This window comes from Schistocerca nitens, chromosome 7 (assembly GCF_023898315.1).
Source record: "Schistocerca nitens isolate TAMUIC-IGC-003100 chromosome 7, iqSchNite1.1, whole genome shotgun sequence".
Taxonomy (NCBI): Eukaryota; Metazoa; Arthropoda; class Insecta; order Orthoptera; family Acrididae; genus Schistocerca; species Schistocerca nitens.
Genome location: NC_064620.1, coordinates 149276671 through 149298425, shown reverse-complemented (window position 1 = coordinate 149298425; position 21755 = coordinate 149276671). Strand labels below are relative to the sequence as shown.

Sequence of the window (21755 nt, the reverse complement as noted above, 5' to 3'; positions counted from 1 at the left end):
ATCATGATGGTAGCAACCGTGTTTGGTGACATCGCGGTGAACACACATTGGAAGCGTGTATTCGTCATCACCATACTTGCGTAACACCTGGCGTGATGGTATGGGGCGCCACTGGTTACACGTCTCAGTCACCTCATGTTCGCATTGACTGCACTTTGAACAGTGGATGTTACATTTCAGATGTGTTACGACCTGTGGCTCTACCCTTCATTCGACCCCTGCGAAACCCTACATTTCAGCAGGATAATGCACGACCGCATGTTGCAGGTCCTGTACGGGCCTTTCTGGATAAGGAAAATGTTCGACTGCTGCCCTGGCCAGCACGTTCTCCAGATATCTCGCCGACTGAAAACGTCTGGTCAATGTTGGCCGAGCAACTGGCTCGTCACAATATGCCAGTCACTAATGAACTGTGGTATCGTGCTGAAGCTGCATGGGCAGCTGTACCTGTACACGCCATCCAAGCTCTGTTTGACTCAATGCCCAGGCATATCAAGGTCGTTATTACGGCCAGAGGTACTGGGTACTGATTTCTCAGGATCTATGCACCCCAATTGCGTGAAAATGTAATCACATGTCAGTTCTAGTATAATATATTTGTCCAATGAATACCCGTTTATCATCTACATTTCTTCTTGGTGTAGCAATTTTAATGGCCAGTAGTGTAATAGTTATTGAGAGAAAAATTAGGGATAAAGCATTTTACATTTATTGTCAGTCATGATTAGCATTTTCTCTGGAAGGTTGGGTTCTTCAGGATCTGTTTCAAATGAACATATCTTGCCATCTATAACAACATGATATTTTTTATAAAGGTGATTGGAAAGCTGGTAAATCAATTTTCTTTTAACAGTAATTTTGCTGCCTGGAAACATTTCATGGCAATATTCAGTAGCAGCAGTAGTGGTAGCAGTTGTTGTTGTTGTTGTTGTTGTCATCCTTGGATCACTTTTATAGTGTTTTTAAGTTTATTATGGCATTGCAGTTACACAGAAAAAAATTAATTTATAGAGGCACATAATGTGAGGTATAGTTTGACAAGGATGAGATAGAAAATCATCTATGGCCTTGTAGTGGGAACCATTCAGGTATTTGTCGGATGTAATTTAGGGAATTAGTGCAAACATAAATCAGAATGGTCAGATGTAGATAGTATCCTACATCCTCCAGAATACACCAGTATGTTTAAAACAGTGCTACCTTATCTGATGATTATTTGCAGTTTTTCTCATACTTCTTGTCCTTGTCTGCATGTTACTCCCTTGCAGGAAGAGAGGCACAGTACTTTTTGGGGGCGGGGGAATTGAACTTCCAACACAGAATGATTACATTCCTGTTGTGTGCTCGGTACTTAATCAAGATCAGCTGTTCTTCTGCTTGTTCTGGTAAATCTTTTGGATTTTGTTTCTTAACTTTTGTTTTCTGAACTTCTCTCTCTCTCTCTCTCTCTCTCTCTCTCTCTCACACACACACACACACACACACACACACACACAGTTGCATTTCATCATATGGCAATTGATATTTAGGGCTATCACCACTTCTCACTTCCTGAGAATAAGCCAATAATAACAAAAGGTACAAAAAAAATTAGGACTAATTTTCATTACAAGAATTATTATGAGAAATATGTTGCATTTCATCATACTGCGATTGATACTTAGTGCTGTCATCACTTCTCGCTTCCCATTTTCTACTTGTGTCTCTTCAGCCACTCTCCTTCCTGGAGCAATGTAAGGATAGTGCCTTGGAAAGAAGTTATAAGACGAAAATCAACAGAAGTAAAGCAACTCAAATTAAATCAGGTGATGCTGAGGAACAAAATTATTTTTTCCACTGGGGCAGCAGAATAACTGATGATGGCCAAAGCAAAGACAATACAAAGTGCAGACTGGAAATTACGAGAAAAGCATTTCTGAAAAAGATAAATTTATTAATCTCTCATATAAATTAGGAAGTTGTTCTTTAATATATTTCTCTGGAGTGTAAAAATCTGTGGACAATAAACAAAACAGATGAGAGAAGAATAGAAATTTTTGAAAAGTTGTTTTAAAAATGAATGCTGAAGATCAGATGGGTTAACTGATGAAGAGGCAATGAGCTGGAATGGAAAGAAACAAAATTTATGGTGCAACATGACTAAAAGAAGGAACTGATTGATAGGACACATCCTGCCATGTTTTTGCAGGTAGCCTCTCTTCCTTCTCGCTTTTGGAGGTCACTTCAAATTTAGTTTTGGCCACATGTTGCAACTCAACATTTCTAAATGAGCAAGCCACAATCGCCATTTGTTTCTATTGTGTCAATTATCCTCTTGGCCACTATCTTTTATTGTATTATTCCTCACATGGTCCAGCGTCAAATTCCCCCAACTTCCAAATGCAAGTACCTATTTTTCCTGCCTCTTACTAGTAGCCTGCAGTTAACATGAATTTTTGTTAGGTACATATGTTGTATTTTCCAGTTTTAAGTAAAGAATGAAGCACTGATGATGGCAGTTTGCTGTAACATGTTTCAGCAGTAAGAAGATTAGTTCTTTGTATTGCAAGGTGAACCTAAGTCTCTAATATAGTCTGCAGACATGGTTACTATTACAGCATCAAGAACTAAATGATAACTTTTTACAAGAGAAATACGTTAATTCAGTCCTTTGATAATGAGTATCAGTTCAGACAATCATCATCATCAACATGGCAGACATAAAAAGTTCATCAAAATTCATTAAGCACAACATAAGCACCATAACATTCTAGTCAAACTATCACCATTCAACCTAACCTAGACCTCTGAGTATGCTCAATCGATGTATTGGCATAACCCACACTCTGAAAAAGAATATAGACGCAAAACAAATAGTGTTTTATAAATATCTCACATTCGCAGCTAGAGCAATCAATGAATTCAATGTAGAGACAGCTTCAGATATGAGGTTTTTATTGCATTTATTCAGAAACAGTTTCTCACTAAGAGATGGGGTGTTGTTTCATACTGTAACTATAAGACCACTGCCCTAAGTGCCTGTCTCTAGTCCACACACAAAAAAAAAACTGTATTCTAGGCTGGACAAAGTTTTACAAAATATTGACAATAATTTTGTGGTTTTGTCCTAACACAGGAATGTAAACGTATAATGTACGTTAGTAGTTCCGTACCTGCCATTTTTCTCACTTGTAAGTCCTTATATCCCTGTGCGCTTTTTCTGTGTATTTCTCTATAGAGCCAGCAAGTGTTATAGAATCTCTCTGCAAATTATTACAGTAGCACACCTCGATAATCACACTGCTCAATTGTTACCTAGACATTACACGACATCATAATCATCGATAAACCAAATTTATACCATTGGAAAATTGTCTTCCATTATTTCTCTGCTTCAGATAGCACAGTATTATCACCACATACGAAAAACGTGTGTGTGTGTGTGTGTGTGTGTGTGTGTGTGTGTGTGTGTGTGTGTTCACTGTGAAATATGTAAGTGTCCACCCCAAATTATTAACCTAGACCCAAGGTTACGGTGTATTCCTTCTGATATCCATTACTGTAATGTGCCAAGATGCTATTTCTTTTATGCCATGTACTGTTTATTGATATATGCATTACAATTAAAAAGATATGTAAAACGGCACTATAACTGGAAATTTCAATATGTCTATTGTGAGATGAAAAGTGTAATACATGATATTACAAGTTGTAAATGTAGGCATTCTGCCATAGTCCTATAAAGTGAACAATTCTCATACTAGAGAATTGGTAGACGTATGCTGCTTGACATTTTATTTTACTCAAAGACTTCTTTGAGTAAACAACCAGCTGTCAAGCATGAATTTCTATGACTGTCAAAGCAATAAAAAAAATATTATAATACGTAACAGGATAGATAAAAAACCTACTGATAAAGTGGTGGCAGAACACACACATAAAAGACTGTTGTGATTGGCAAGCTTTAGGAGCCAGTGACTCCTCCTTCAGGCAGAAGGGTTGAAGGGGAAGCAAGAAGGGTGAAGGAAAAGGACTGGACAGGTCTTAGAAAAGGGGTAGATTTTGGGAAAGACACCCAGAACTGCAGCTCAGGGGAGACTTACCATACGGCATGACAAGGAAAAACTGATTGTTGGGGACTGCATCAAATGAGATTTGAAAACCTGAGAGCTTAAAGATGGAAGACAGGGTAATATGTAAGGCAGATTACTACTAAACCATCGTGCACAAGTTAATAAGAGTGACAAGCTAAGTGCATTGTACATAACACAGATGGGAGGGGCTGATGAAAAATAGACGGGAAAGACACTGAAGGACGTAGAAAACTAAAACGGAGTGAAGCAAAGAGCAGTTACAGTGAAGAAAAGATGAGTGGGTGGTGAGAACAAAGGACATGTTGTAGTGTTAGTTCCCACCTGCAGAGTTCTGAAAAACCGGTGTCTGAGGGAAGAGTCTAGATGCTGCATGTGGTGAAACAGGTGCCGAGGTCACGAATGTCATGTTGTAGAGCAAGCTCTGCAACAGGATATTGTGAGTTGCCAGCATACACCCTCTGCCTACGCCCATTCATCCTAATTGATAATTTGGTGGTAGTCATGCCAATCAGCATATCTCATCCAATGCAGTCTTCCTTTCTCGTCCTGTATGGTAAGTTTTCCCTGACCTGTGGTTCTGGGTGACTTTCCCGAAATCTACCCCTTTTCCTTGACCTCTCCAGTCTTTCCTTCACCCTTCTTCCTTCCCCCTCAACCCTTCTGCCCAAAGAAGGAGCCACTGGCTCCAAAAGCTTGCCAATTACAACAGCTCTTCATATGTGTGTTCTGCCGCAACTTGATGAGTAGATTTTTATCTATACAATAAAATATAAAGTATCATACTGTCTACCAACTCTCTGCATAATGTCCTACTGTGACATGATACATGAACAGGTCCCACAACAGAAAAGAAAGAACGACTCTCATATTGTTATTTAGATTGTGTCCCATTTAAGTCACTCATTTAGCCTGTAACAAATGTTTAATGTTAACTGCCTTACTGGAAATAATTTTTCTTATGTTAAGAATTGATGAAATATTTTTTCCTAGTGTATTTTCCATTTTATATGGCTCAAATTGCACCAAATTCCGTTTTAAATGATTCACATTGCATTCTCTCAAATACTGTTACATATACATTTATAAAAATCCTACAAAATATTTATTATTATTCATGAGACTGTTGCCATCTGGTGGTCCTTCTCTGTATTACTCTGTTAGCCTGGCTGATATGTGGTAGTATGTAGCCGGCACCAACCCAGACCTCTGCTGCAATTCTTGATGTGCCACACTTGTATGGCTCAGCCTCTCGATGAGGTCTGTCTCACATGAGGACACAGTTATACTTTTTAATGTTCTACTGTCTTTTTATAATAATGTACTGTTATCTCAGGCATATAGTGGAATTAATTTGTATACTTGTTATAACAACTAACATAAAGGTAACTGTGCTTTATTTCAAATTCATAGCCAATTACGACAGTACAAAAACAGACATGTAGTTCATCGAACTGCAGGATTTCATAATCTGTACACTGTGCATACGTCAAGAACAAATTACGTGAAATTGTTAATTTATGATAACAGCTACAAAACTGTAAATATATTTCTTACTTTTGCACCATTCAGATCTGAATATGGGAGCTTAGTCCCGTCGAAACTATAATCCAGTGTACCTACATGTGATCAAGGCAATAAAAACTTCATTATCTGAAGCTTTCATTACATTGAAATAGTGTTTTCTTCACTTTCTTTTTTTTTACATGTGATATCATGTGCCACATCGTTACAGCTCAGAAGTCTCATTCGGTATCGCTGGGTTCAACTACCTCAGAGCAGCTCATCAGAACTGGTGGCAGGGAGACAGACTCTATTCTCGAGATGTGCCTACGGTGTTGCAGATGAGGCGGCGTTGTGCACAGTGGGTGTGGGCATGGCTGTGCGTGTGGACGGCAGCGGCAACAGCGATGCCGCCACCTGCACTGCCCGGCAAGCGAGATGTGTTCGTATCACGTGGCTGGGGGGCCGGCGGAATGCCCTTCAGTGTGCTCTACCTGCCCGCACCTGTCCTGCCTGCAGGCGAGCCACAGCCACAGTCAGAACAGCCTGTGTCACAGGTAATAGTGCTGCAATACCCACCACAACTACTGGTCTCTGACCTACAGTAAGTTCCAATCCTATAGTTTCAGAGCAACTCACTATTGACATTTCTGAAAACTGTACACTGTTGTTGTTGTTGTACACACACACACACACACACACACACACACACACACACACAGAGAGAGAGAGAGAGAGAGAGAGAGAGAGAGAGAGAGAGAGAGAGAGAGAGAGAGAGAGGCGCGCGTGCACGCTTCCCTCTGTTATCAAATTAACCGCTCCTTGATGCCTCAGGATGTGTCCTATCAATTGGTCCCTTCTTTTAGTCAAGTTGCGCCATGAATTTTGTTTCTTCCCAATCTCATTTAGTATTGTCTGTTTGTTGTCCACATGTCACTTCCATAAATGCTACACTCCAGGCAAATTTATATTAGATGTTAAAAAAAATTCTCTTTTTCAGAAACACTTTTCTTGCTACTGCCAGTTTGCATTTTGTACTGTCTTCACTTTGCTGTCATTAGTTATTTTGCTGCCCCAATAGAAAAGCTTGTCTACTACTGTTAGGGTCTCATTCTATTTCATAATTTTCCTCCCTGAACATAGCCTAGTTTGAGTACATTCAATTACTCTCACTTATGTTGATGTTCATGTTATAACTTCTTTCCAAGACACTATCCATTACTTTACACTGACCTCACATCACCTTTGGCAACTCACAGAATATCACAATCTCATCAGCAAAAATTTTCAATTCTCTTCTCTGTGAACTTTAATTCCCTTTCCAAATTTGTCCTTGGTTCTTTTACTGTTACCTACCGCATTGCTTCATGTCCCTGGACTCATGTACCTGTAGTTTGGTTTCTGTACAAGTTGAAGATAGCCTTTTTCTACTGACATATGAATTGCACTGATCGTGATTTTTATATGCTTCCATGTGTAAATATTTAGTTGGTGGTTGGTTACGTTGAACACCAAAGAACGCGAACTAGAGTAGTGCATGGTTCCTACAACTACTAATGGGCAGAATGTGTTTTAGCAACTGTCAATAGAAATTTATCTAAGAGTTTCTCTCTCTATTGCACCATAAATCCAATAAGATAATGAGATGATTATTTTCTGTAAATTCCAGGGCAGTGCCTTTCTACACATAGGCTGTCCCAAAGCCTTAAGGTTAAAATTGTACAGATGGGAGAAAATCCTAAACTTATTATTATTTTAAGAGCAGGAACCAGTAGGTGGAAATGAGTATTTCACGTGGTTAAAGGTCTTAAATGAGCAATGGATATCAGATGTGAATTTTTATATTGTTTGTATACTGTAAGAGACTGCTGCTTACTGCATCGATGTTTATAGTGCTACTGTGGGAAACAACACACAAGAGTCTACATCTACATCTACATCTAAATCTACATTTATACTCCACAAGCCACCCAATGGTGTGTGGCGGAGGGCACTTTACATGCCACTGTCATTACCTCCCTTTCCTGTTCCAGTCGCGTATGGCTCGCAGGAAGAACGACTGCCGGAAAGCCTCCGTGCGCGCTCGAATCTCTCTAATTTTACGTTCGTGATCTCCTCGGGAGGTATAAGTAGGGGAAAGCAATATATTCGACACCTCATCCAGAAACGCACCCTCTCGAAACCTGGACAGCAAGCTACACCATGATGCAGAGCGCCTCTCTTGCAGAGTGTGCCACTTGAATTTGCTAAACATCTCCGTAACGCTATCACGCTTACCAAATAACCCTGTGATAAAACACGCCGCTCTTCTTTGGATCTTCTCTATCTCCTCTGTCATCCTGACCTGGTACGGATCCCACACTGATGAGCAATACTCAAGTATAGGTTGAACGAGTGTTTTGTAAGCAACCTCCTTTCTTCTTTGTTGATGGACTACATTTTCTAAGGACTCTCCCATTCAATCTCAACCTGGCACCCGCCTTACCAACAATTAATTTTATATGATCATTCCACTTCAAATCGTTCCGGATGCATACTCCCAGATATTTTACAGAAGTAACTGCTACCAGTGTTTGTTCCGCTATCATATAATCATACAATAAAGGATCCTTCTTTCTATGTATTCACAATACATTACATTTGTCTATGCTAAGGGTCATTTGTCATTCCCTGCACCAAGTGCCTATCCGCTGCAGTCTGTGATGTGTCCACAATGAAGTTTGCCACTGTTTGCAGTTCATGATCAACTGTCAATGATAGAGCATTACATGTATTTAATGTACAGTGCAGCAGAATTTAGTGTTCAGATTGATGAACAAAAGTACAATACGAGTTTCACAACAAATGTTATGTTAATTGGCAGAAAATTATCCCCATGGATATATACTTTGAAGAAACTGGGTCTTCAAGTGGCAGAAATTTGCATAAATCTGCCACAAGAAGTATTATTTGCAAAGCATAATTTGAGGAGGTGCATCTGGCAGAAGATTCATGAATAATGCCATCAATTGTGCCTGTGAAATGTACAATTCAAGAACACAGCATACTTTTCACAGTATATATAAGTGACTTAGTAGATAACATTGGAAATTCCACAAGACTTTTCGCAGATGATGCTGTTCTATATAGAAAGGTCCTACACTAGAAAATTGTAGCAAAAGGCAAGACGACCTGCACAGGATTGACGCTTGGTACAGGGAGTGACAACTGAACCTCAACATAAATAAATATAATGTATTGCACACACAGAGACATAAAGACTCTTTATAGTGTGATTACATGATTACAGAACAATTACTGGAAGCAGTTACTTCCATAAAATATCTAACAGTATGCATACAGACAAATTTGAAGTGGAACAACCACATAAGATTAATAGTGGGTAAGGCAAATATTAGATTGAGATTTATTGGGAGAATCCTTAGAAAATGTAGTCCATTAACAGACGATGTAGCTTACAAAACCGTCATTCGACCAATACCTCAATACTGCTCACCAGTTGTGATCCATACCATACAGGTTTGATAAAGGAAATAGAGAAGAAAAAAAGAAGAGTGGTATGTTTCGTTACAGGTTCATTTGCTAAGTGCGAAAGCATTATGGAAATGCTCAGCCAATTCCCATGGCAGATGCTACATGAGAGGTGTTCTGCATCATTGTGTGGTTTCCTGTTAAATTGCAGAGAGCATACGTTACTACAGAAGAATCAACCAATACACTGCTTCCTCCAAAATATATATCATGAAGGAACTATGAAGATAAATTAGAGAGATTCGAGACAACACAGACGCTTACCAGCAATTATTCCTCCTGAAAACCATTCTTAACTGAAACAGGGAGGGGGAAAAGTGACTCTGGTACACAAAGTACCCTCTTTCACACGCTGTAAGGTGGTTTGTAGTGTACAGATGTAGTTGTAGATGGAGTGCTGGAGGAGCAGCAATTATAACCTTACTGTACAAATGTGTGTAAGCAATGAGGCCAGATGGTTCTGAACCAGAACTCAGTTCTGACAATGGACTCTGTTATAATGTATGCATCAAGACCGGTGAATGTCACTTTTAATTGGTACCATGTTACACGCTACAAACTGTTTACATCTATATGCAGTTCCAGCCATTAGTTCTTTATCTGAAGGTACTCAGCTTATGGTTCCCTCTTTTCCATATAGTTTCGACCTAAGAGTTGAGAGACATTGTATGTGACGGTTATTCAGAGAGTGAGGTCCAAATCACCATATAGCTTGTCAAATGTCACATGAACACTGAAATATGCATGCGCACTTACTTCTGGCATGCCTTACTCGTCAAATGACATCATTTTCATTGGTGTTGTCACAGTGTGCTGTTTACAGTGTCAGTTCAAAATGTTTAAAACAATCAATCCACCTGCTGACTGGGAAACACAGTCAAGTGATTCAGTTTCTGACAGCAACAAACTTTGCAGTAGCAGAAATTCATCAACAGATAAGTGAGGTGTATGGCCCCAATGCAATACATGACAGCAAACTGCATAAGTGGGTAAAAACTTTCAAGGACAGACAGAAAAATGTCCACGATGAACCGTGATCATGCCAACCATCAGTGATATCAGAAGATTTGGTCAAAACCATAGACTAAAAGTTTCGTGAAGACTGGTAATTCAAAATTTCAACTTTAGCACTGGAATTTCCAATTTTGGGCGGAACAACTTTGCACAAAAATTGTCTCTGAAAACTTGCAATTTCACAAATTGTGCCCACAATAAGTTTCCAGGCTGCTTACTGAGAAACATGAAATGAGAATAATGGCTTGTGCTCTTGATTTTTGGCCCTATATTGCAAGGAAGGCGACCAGTTTTTAGAGAACACTGTCATAGGGGAGGTGACATGAGTTTTTCACATGACCACAGAATCTAAATGTCAGGGAACAGAATGACATCACTCAACAACACCAGTCATAGTGAAGGCCAAGCAGACACTCTCAATAGGCAAGGTTATGGCAACTGTGTTCTGGAATAGACATGTGGAGTCTTGTTAGTTGAATTTATGCAGCAAGGGACAACAATAAATGCAGCCGCTTACTGCACGACCCTGACTAAACTTCAATGTGCAATACAGAATAAACGACTTGGCCTCCTGATGTCTGGAGTTTCATTGCTGCATGACAATGCTGCCATTCACACTCAAAATTTGGTCAGATCTTTTGAGTGCTAACAGATTGTCCACCCACCATACAGTCCAGACTTGGCACCGAGCAAATTTCACTTGTTCCACTACCTAAGTGAAAGTAGTAGTTAAAGAGTGGTTATCCTTTCAGGTGGCAGATGTCTATGATACAAAAGCTTGTAGAATGTTATGACAAATGTTTAAACAAATCTGGAAACTATGTAGAAAAATAGAGAAACCAGCAAGGAATTAAATAAAAACTGTTTATTGAAAAGATTTGTGATGATTCATGTTTTTTTAAGAAATTGGACCTTACTTTCCCAATAACCCTTGCAGCTCATACTAGTATCTCATTCTTCACCTGAGGAAATGATAAATAACAATGGCTGTGGTGGAATGATTTTTTTTGGGGTGGGGGGGGGGGTTGCAGGAAGGGGGAGGGGATTCATGCATATAGGGAACAGAAAAGGAATGACATTAATCAGAATGTATTGTAAACTAGGGTAACATCAAATCAATGCATAAACAACACATTGTGGCACGACAACTTGGAAGAAAAACAAGTCCAGGAGTTCTTCGAACATTTAAACTCCATCCACCCTAATTAAAATTCATGGTGGAACTTGAAAAGAGTGACCAGCTACCTTTTCTCAATATATTAGTTACGAGAAAACCAGACGGATCCCTGGGTCACAACACATACAGAAAACCACACAGACTGTCCTCAATCTTCACGCCTCAAGTCATCACTGTCATCAAAAAGACATTAGGTACTAAAGACTCTTGTTATATAGAACACTAACACAGACTAGGAGAGCCACACTGAAGAATTACTTACAAAGAATGTGCACTCAGATCGTCAACCTAAGTGGGCACTGCTATCAAAATCAAGGATGGCTGAAAAAGAGGTTGAAACCAACACACAAAAAGAGAAGCCAAGAACTGCTCATCTACTTCATACTGGCCCAATATCTGGAGAGGTTGGTGGGCTCCTACAGAAGCATGCATCCAGGGTATTCTGCTCCTGTTGAGTAGTATAGAAAGTCTTATTCCCAATATTAAAGATATCTAGATCTCCGAAAGTTCAATGCGTTCCACATTCCATGTGAAAGTGGCCTGTCTTACCTGGGGCAGACTATTACGACAGTCGAGGCGAGATGTAATGAACAACAAACCCAGTTAAAACAACAACACAAATCAGCATCACCGATCAATGCCTCCAATATAAGTGTAAGTAAGGAGGCTATTAACAAATTATCTGCAATAGCATCTTCATTATTTGGTTCAAGTAGTGTGACGTTTTCATAATGCCTCACTCCAGATACCAACATTAATAGGGCATTGCTGAGGCAAAGTTGGACAGGAAGTGGTCCTTCGCAGTCACTGAAAAAATTGTTGCATGATGGACTATTACAAGTAGGACGAGCTATCGAGGTTTCATCATGTCTCATAATGCAGCTCAGAAAATTATTCATTAGTTTTTCATAATGCACCAGAATCGTCTGTGCCAAAACCAACAAATCTAGCGTATTATCTTCAATCATCAGTTTTGGTAGGCAGCTTGTGCACAGTCCCTGAAACTATATTTGTTTGTAATTATTTCATGGGAAACAATTCTTGTCTCTTTGAGGCAATATTCACAAAGTGCACTGACACTTAAATGAATGTTGGTTCAGTGTGTTTCTTCATCTTTTCAAAAAATGTCATCTGAGAGTAAATATGGCTTGCTTTCCACTACTCCTTTTATTATTATCACCACCATCTCAAAATTTGGTGCCAAGTTTTTAAGTGTTCATGTTGTTGTGGTCTTCAGTCCTGAGACTGGTTCGATGTAGCTCTCCATGCTACTCTATCCTGTGCAAGCTTCTTCATCTCCCACTACCTACTGCAACCTACATCCTTCTGAATCTGCTTAGTGCATTCATCTCTTGGTCTCCCTCTACTATTTTTACCCTCCACGCTGCCCTCCAATACTAAATTGGTGATCCCTGGATGCCTCAGAATATGTCCTACCAACCGATCCCTTCTTCTAGTCAAGTTGTGCCACAAACTTCTCTTCTCCCCAATCCTATTCAATACCTCCTCATTAGATATGTGATCTACCCATCTAATCTTCAGCATTCTTCTGTAGCACCACATTTCGAAAGCTTCTATTCTCTTCTTGTCCAAACTATTTATCGTCCATGTTTCACTTCCATACATGGCTACACTCCATACAAATACTTGCAGAAATGACTTCCTGACACTTAAATCTATACTCGATGTTAACAAATTTCTCTTCTTCAGAAATGCTTTCCTTGCCATTCTCAGTCTACATTTTATATCCTCTCTACTTCGACCATCATCAGTTATTTTGCTCCCCAAATAGCAAAACTCCTTTACTACTGTAAGTGTCTCATTTCCTAATCTAATTCCCTCAGCATCACCCGACTTAATTCGACTACATTCCATTATCCTCGTTTTGTTTTTGTTGATGTTCATCTTATACCCTCCTTTCAAGACACTGTCCATTCCGTTCAACTGCTCTTCCAAGTTCTTTGCTGTCTCTGACAGAATTACAATGTCATCAGCGAACCTCAAAGTTTTTATTTCTTCCCCATGGATTTTAATACCTACTCCGAATTTTTCTTTTGTTTCCTCCACTGCTTGCTCAATATACAGATTGAAAACATCGGGGAGAGTCTACAACCCTGTCTCACTCCCTTCCCAACCACTGCTTCCCTTTCATGTCCCTCGACTCTTATTACTGCCATCTGGTTTTTGTACAAATTGTAAATAGCCTTTCGCTCCCTATATTTCACTCCTGCCACCTTCAGAATTTGAAAGAGAGTATTCCAGTCAACATTGTCAAAAGCTTTCTCTAAGTCTACAAATGCTAGAAACGTAGGTTTGCCTTTCCTTAATCTAGCTTCTAAGATAAGTCGTAGGGTCAGTATTGTCTCACATGTTCCGATATTTCTACGGTATCCAAACTGATCTTCCCCGAGGTCGGCTTCTACTAGTTTTTCCATTCGTCTGTAAAGAATTTGCGTTAGTATTTTGCAGCTGTGGCTTTTTAATCTGATAGTTCGGTAATTTTCACATCTGTCAACACCTGCTTTCTTTGGGATTGGAATTATTATATTCTTCTTGAAGTCTGAGGGTATTTCGCCTGTCTCATACATTTTGCTCACCAGATGGTAGAGTTTTGTCAGGACTGGCTCTCCCAAGGCTGTCAGTAGTTTTAATAGAATGTTGTCTACTCCCTGGGCCTTGTTTCGATTTAGGTCTTTCAGGGCTCTGTGAAACTCTTCACGCAGTATCATATCTCCCATTTCATCTTCATCTACATCCTCTTTCATTTCCATAATATTGTCTTCAAGTACATCACCCTTGTATAAACCCCTCTATATTCTCCTTCCACCTTTCTGCTTTCCCTTCTTTGCTTAGAATTGGGTTTCCATCTGTGCTCTTGATATTCATACAAGTGGTTCTCTTTTCTCCAAAGGTCTCTTTAATTTTCCTGTAGGCAGTATCTATCTTACCCCTAGTGAGATAAGCCTCTACATCCTTACATTTGTTCTCCAGCCATCCTGCTTAGCCCTTTTGCACTTCCTGTCGATATCATTTTTGAGACGTTTGTATTCCTTTTTGCCTGCTTCATTTACTGCATTTTTATATTTGCTCCTTTCATCAATTAAATTCAGTATTTCTTCTGTTACCCAAGGATTTCTACTAGGCCTCGTCTTTTTACCTACTTGATCCTCTGCTGCCTTCACTACTTCGTCCCTCAAAGCTACCCATTGTTCTTCTACTGTATTTCTTTCCCCCATTCCTGTCAACTGTTCCCTTATGCTCTCCCTGAAACTCTGTACAACCTCTGGTTTAGTCAGTTTATCCAGGTCCCACCTCCTTAAATTCCCACCTTTTTGCAGTTTCTTCAGTTTTAATTTACAGTTCATAACCAATATATTAATGTCAGAGCCCACATCCGCCCCTGGAAATGTCTTACTATTTAAAACCTGGTTCCTAAATCTCTGTCTTACCATTACATAATCTATCTGAAACCTGTCAGTATCGCCAGGCTTCTTCCATGTATACAACCTTCTTTTATGATTCTTGAACCAAGTGTTAGCTGTGATTAAGTTGTGCTCTGTGCAAAATTCTACCAGACGGCTTCCTCTTTCATTTCTTACCCCCAATCCATATTCACCTACTACGTTTCCTTCTCTCCCTTTTCCTACTGCCGAATTCCAGTCACCCATGACTTTTAAATTTTCGTCTCCCTTCACTATCTGAATAATTTCTTTTATTTCATCATACATTTCTTTGAGTTCTTCAAAATCTGCAGAGCTAGTTAGCATATAAACTTGTACTACTGTGGTAGGTGTGGACTTCGTATCTATCTTGGCCACAACAATGCGTTCACTATGCTGTTTGCAGTAGCTTACCCGCATTCCTACTTTCCTATTCATTATTGAACCTACTCCTGCATTACCCCTATAATCCTTCTAAACTAAATAGTAATGAGTTGGCAATGAAATTCCGCAGCTGCTTCCCCCATTATATGCATAATACAATATGCAATACAAATTCTGAATTTACCAGCATCTGGAATCAACACTACCCCATTGCATCCAAATTTCAGGCACCAGGGTGTTGCAACAAATGTTGGTGAATTGTAGTAGATCATGTAGATGAAACTGCAGATCCATGAAGTGTAAACATTTATTTTTCCTCCACATTCTTAGACTTTCGGATAGTGGCTGGGTAATAACTGGAAACTGTGCCCACTGAAGAATGTAAGATTTCAAAACGAAATGACCGGCATATTTCATCCAACACACAATATTATGTTAGGGGTACAGGATTCTAAAACACCTAACTTATGTATTTCATGCAATACACACTATTATGTTATTTTATTGCAGAATATATCAAATAACTGAAACTACAACAGTGAAAAAAAGCCTGGTAGTGACTCATAATCAGGTAGGAGCAAAATTCTAAAATGTAATTAAGTCTGAAATGCCAAAAGAAACAAATACACTAAAAACTGCATGACTATGTTGAACAGGTGTCATAAGCACTGGAAAAGATCATTTTGGTTCTTTGGCATGTGAAACAAACAAAGAAGAAAAATTTCATGTAAAGGTTATTCTGTAGTTTCTTATGATTACGAACAGATATTCATAGCAAGAAAGCTGCTGAGATCAACAGAAATCTGACCTTTTTATATTCCAACAGAAATTTGTTCTCAATGCAGAAACTGACATAACTGAAAGACACAAAGGTTCACATAGCTCCACTGTATCAGGTTAAATGAAATGGCTGTTTAACAAAATGTCACTCAAATGGCATTTGGTGTATTTTTAGTCAATCATCATAGGCTAGTAAGAAATTAATTTCAACAATATCAGGAATAACACAAATACAGAAACCCAGTCTTATTTACACAATATTCAATAATATGCACATTCATTCCATAGCACTGTACTTACATTAAGAGTGACTAAACATCCAAATCTAATCCATATTCACAATAACTACTCACCAATGTGTGTTTGCTATAAAGCTAACTATTATTAAAGCCCACAAAATTTTAATGTCTACAGGCACTTACATTTCCCAATGGAGCAGAGGAAGAGGACGATGAAACTGATATCCCAGAAATCGCTGAACAAGATGCCGGCCTACCTCAAACAGCTGCCTACCGTGCGATGGAGCTGCGTAATGCTAGGGAGCTCCTACAGCAACCACTATCCCGCAAGCACTATTCTGTCATACCTCAGCTGTTCGTATCTTACGGTTGGGGCCCACTTGGAAAATAAAACTGAAATTTTCATCCACTCTATTCCATTCTATACTCAAAAGCTCCTGTGTATGTGAATGAACTTATTTAACTAATACAATCAATTTTTGGCAAGTTTGTCAACTTATTCACTGAAATACATGTAATAAAATCACGTAGAGAAGTGAGTCAATAAACAGCATCCCTGCTTACCTTATGTGCTTTCACAATAAAAGTGTAGTTACTGGTACTATGATTGCTGTATGAAATACAATGTGTAATGAATGGACTATTTCTGTGACCAAATTCACACCTACGTAAATGGAAAATTAACCTCCTATTATTGCCTTACCCACAGGAAAATGATAAATTATTCAAAGTCTGTAAAAATTGGCTCCATGTTGGTTTGTAAGGGATAAGAAGCATTACACAATTCACATACAGTGTTCATGATTGATTAAAGCACACACGAGATCATTATTAAAACACAGAAAATGAGCTGGCCTACATAAACATGGCACACCGAAAAGAGTAGCACACTCAAACAATGGAAGGTCTAGGATGGAACAGCAACAATATGAAAAGCATATTTTGCTACTCACCACAGCCACTGAGCTGCAGACAGGCATGATGTGAAGAAAGACAACCAAACATTTAAGCTTTCAGACAAAAAAGTCATACTTCCAATGTAGATTGGCCTCAGCAGCCGGAGACTGTAGGTGTGTGTGTGTGTGTGTGTGTGTGTGTGTGTGTGTGTGTGTGTAAGTGTTTGCTTTTTCAGGAGGAGGACCTTCTAGTCCAAAAGCTGAAATTGTTTAGTAATGTTTTCATTATGTCCATTTGCAGCTCATCAATGTAGTAAACAACAACTATGGCACACTGTAAAAATCGCTTACCTCAAGGTCCTCCAGGGGAACAAAAAATTGTGTACCATGATGGAAAGCTTCACCGTGGCAAATAGTTTAACCTTCTCACTTACAAACTTGAAAAGGGTTTAAATAGCCCGTATCAGCCAGCTTTGGTTAACCCGCATATGCTTTTACCAACATGTCATTTTACTAGTGATTAGAGAAACCTTCCACATTCCAGAGAAATACAGAGTATGGTATGTAATGTCCTGGCTATACCAGAGAACTAATTTATGTAGATTCTTACTATGTATCTGAAACAAATTTCTGCAACATTCTTTGAACATTCGTTTTCCTCACACCTAAACTAAGGAAACGAAGAAAACAATGTACACTGGCGGAAAAAAAAATCCCAACAACAAAGGGATCTGTGCAAGATAAATGAAGAAAATTTGCAGGCATATTTCTACATCTGAAAGATGAGGTCTGTTCAAATTTAGCAACAGTTGCATACGACTGGTGCTAGTAGTGCCACTATGAGAACGCAAATGAAGTTTGGTTTAAATATGCGCTGTAACTGTCATGAGTGTTAGCTACCTTTGAGATTGCTCATAGTGAGTTGATGTTAGTCAAGAATTCCTTTAAGAGAGGAAGGTATGTATCAATAACTCACTGAGTTTGAAAGAGGTCGTTTAATAAGGCTACGAGGAGCTCGATGTTCCTTCTGCAATATTGCATGAAGACTTGGCATGAATGTAGACACTGTACATGACTGCTGGCAGCATTGGTCATAGGAATGTACTGTTGCAAAAAGATATAGCTCCAGATGACCATGTGGCACTATGGTGAGGGAAGACCACCGAGTTCAGCATTATGGCTGTGGTGCATTGTACTGGGGTCTATGTCTGTAGCAGCGATTCAAGCAGCAGCTGGCTCAACAGTGACACAACAAATTGTTACAAATCGGTTACATCAAGGACAGCTCCAAGCCACACGCCCTGTAGCATGCATTCCGCTAACCCCAAACCAACACTGTTTCTAACATCACTGTTGTGAAGCGAGAGCTCATTTGAAGGCAGAGTGGAGTTCTGTTGTGTTTTCTGATGAAAGCCAGTTCTTCCTGGCAGCCAGTAATAGCCTTGTATTGGTTAGCAGTAAGCCAGATAAGCACATGCAGCCAAGCCGACTGTGGCCTCGACAGATTGAACATACACCTGGAGTTATGACATGGCATGCGATTTTGTATAACAGCTGTAGCACTCTTATGGTTATTCCACATACACCGACTGCAGATGTGTACATCAGTCTGGTAATTCGATCTGTTGTGCTTTCATTCAAGAACACCTTTCCAGGGAGTGTTTTCCAACTGGACATTGCCCGCTGTTGTAACACAACATGCTCTACAAATATCAACATTGCTTTGGCCTGCTCGATCAACAGATGTCTCTATAAGTGACCAAGTTGGGAGATCGGACGACAATTTCAGTGTCATTCACAACTAGCATTAACCATCCCAAAACTGACATCTGGCACCTGTGCAACACAACACATGCATGTTTGCATGCTTGCATTCAACATTCTGTCAGCTACATTGGTTATTCATGTACCAGAATTTCATATTTTCAATTACTTTTCTTGTGCCTACATTACCCAGTGATCTTGCTACATTAATCATTCAAACATGTTAGCGAGGTAAATGTAATCCTGAAATTTCATTACTCTACATTAATTATTTCTTGGTGATGGAATTTTTTCCCATCAGTGTAAGTATGTAAGTACTGTCAACAGTAAAATTCACTTATGTCACTGTCCCTAGAGTAATGTGTTGTATTAACCCTAATTTAGTTGCAGTGAGTGAACATGTGTAACTAACACTGTCGCTCCACTTATACTTCACATGAAAGCTAGACTACACATCCCTAAAGACTGTGCTAAATATAGTGAAACCTCTCTATAACATTTTTCAAGGGACCACAAATTCTGAACACTGTATGGAGGAAAACACTATAAAGAGGAAGGCTTCCAAATAATAATTATAGGGCATTACTGAAGATCGGAATACCACTAATCAGCTGTGACAAATGGTGCCATAGATGACATTTTAAATTTTCACAACACTGTAATATGACATTCACTGTAAATGATCACTGTATCAAATGATTAGTTTTTTGTAATTAAAACATGAGGCCTGGTAGGTGGATGGGTGAAAGTAAATGGATGACTTAGTACTGTAAAAAGTTATAGCAGATTCTTAAGATATGACATCATTGTCCAAAGCTGACAGGTGGTATCCCATTCTCCAGTTGACCCAATTATAAAATATGAGCCAAATTTTGTTTAGGATATACTGAACATATTGCATAAAAACACAGTAAATGGTACAGATTAAAAAAGAATTAGTTACAAAAAATTACTTTAATAATTAAATTATGAAATGGAACTTAAAATCTGCACCAAACTCTAGGAACCTATGCAATCTGAAAATCACATAACTATGATTTTTTAAAATATTCAAGCAAGCATGTTTGTTTCGTATTTCTCCTAGACTCTATGGCAATCATTTCTTGCTCCAAATGAGCAAGTTGATGAGGCACAGGGTCATCTTCCTTGTCACTGTCACTTTTACTTCCACTATTATTCTCCAAGCTTCTCTCTGCAGTCAGCTTCTCAATACTTCGTACTCCTGTGGTTGCCACATTGTCATCCACAGCCACAAAGTCCTCAAAAGTGACAGAATCACTGCCTATTAATTCCTGAATCTCTTGCATATCGCTTGTAACACCTTCCACAGGAGCTGCCAACTCATTCTCACAGAATCTCGCTTTTGTGAAACAGTTTTTAATAGTTTCAGCGCTGACTTCCTCCACGAGTACATAATTACATTCCTTGCCTGTAAAATATTCAGCTTCAGTTGTGAGCTCTGCTGGCTTCCTGATTTTGTTTGGTTCATCAAATTCAAGGCCTTTTTTACAAGGGCTGTCCTATATTTAACCTTAAGCGCATGTATTATTCCCAAGTCCAGAGGTTGCAGATGGCTGGTGCAATTGGGTGGCAGGAAAATTACTTTCACATTTCTCAGAAAGGATACATCTGGTGGATGTGCCGCACATCTATCCACAAACAGCAGCACTTTTCTTGCAGCACTCCCCAGTTTGGCGTCAAATTCTCTGAGAAAACGTAAAAATATATTATTTGTCATCCATGCCTTGGCATAGTCTGTATATTTGCACGGAAACATGGAAATGTTTTTGAAGCACCTCTGATTTTTTAGCTTCCCGATAACCAAAGGTTTCAGTTTTTCACTGCCATCAGCATTTGTATGCAACAAAATGGTAAGACATTCCTTGCTCTTGTTACTGCCATGGCAATTTTCCCCACAAAAAATAAATGTCTTATCCGCCATTAAATTGAAAAACATGCCGGTTTCGTCAGCGTTATAAATGTCATGCAGTTTGTAGCCATGTATCAGATTAGGGAGAGTCTGCATCCATTAAGCTACAGTTTGTTTCTTCCATACTTTTACTTTCTCCACATTCCGCTTTGTATACAACACCATAACGCCATCGAAATTTATCAATCCATCCATTGGATGCCTTAAAATTTTCCATTCATAACTGCAATGATATTTGAAGCGCCTTCTCCTTCAAAATAGTTCCGTTTACAGGAATGTTTGCAGCACATGCTTGCTGAAACCAAGTTAATAAAACTTCCTCCATTTCGTCGTAAGTCGATGGTTTCAAACTCATACGTTTCAAATTTCCACAATTCTCAAACCCTTCCATTATTGACGATCTGTTTATCACAATAGTGTTGAGTGGGCCAGTTTAAATTGCTTCACTAGCTCCATGCGACTCACACCAGGAGATGCCTCCACTTTTTTATAACAGAAACGTTCTTTAACTTAAACGTTATAAAGAGGTAAATAATTGACCAGGGTTCCAAAAATATGAGCGTTACATGGAGGAAATGGTAATATAGAGGAAACGCAGTAAAGAGGAAAATTTGACATTGTTTATATGGGCCTTTAGTCGGGACCGAAAGAAACGGACATAACATAGAGGAAAACATTATATGGAGGAACGTTATAAAGAGGTTTCACTGTACAGGATGCCTTTGTTCATACTATGGGAATCCATTCAGAAATAATACTTTTAGTTCAAATGTGAGACACCTGTGTGGTCATAACTCACTAGCCTTTTTAGACTCATTGCTGAGTTTTCCATGGGCTATACATTCATCTCCCTAATATACAGTTGATTTCTATTCAAAACTTTATTTACTATTACAATGAGAACAACATAACCTACTCACTTATGGGATCTGTGGTTGATAACACGAATTTGTATAAAAAGATGAGAATCCATCCAGTAAACATAAGACAAAGGAATAATCTTTATGTTGGGAGCACATCTTAAATT

General features: G+C 39.0%; 2 protein-coding genes across 2 annotated transcripts in view; one reads left to right on the top strand and one right to left on the bottom strand.

Moving 5' to 3' along the window:
- The window catches only part of LOC126195259 (uncharacterized), a 44002-nt gene extending 27298 nt beyond the window's left edge, over positions 1–16704 (top strand). The window contains exons 2-3 of the mRNA XM_049933784.1: positions 5915–6130; positions 16314–16704. Coding sequence (XP_049789741.1) covers positions 5915–6130; positions 16314–16529 — 432 coding nt within the window. The 3' untranslated portion in view covers positions 16530–16704. The remainder of the gene's footprint in view (positions 1–5914; positions 6131–16313) is intronic.
- LOC126195258 (RNA-binding protein 42-like) overlaps positions 1–21755 on the bottom strand; it is a 358082-nt gene that overhangs the window by 187566 nt on the left and 148761 nt on the right. The gene's annotated exons all lie outside the window — the stretch shown is intronic.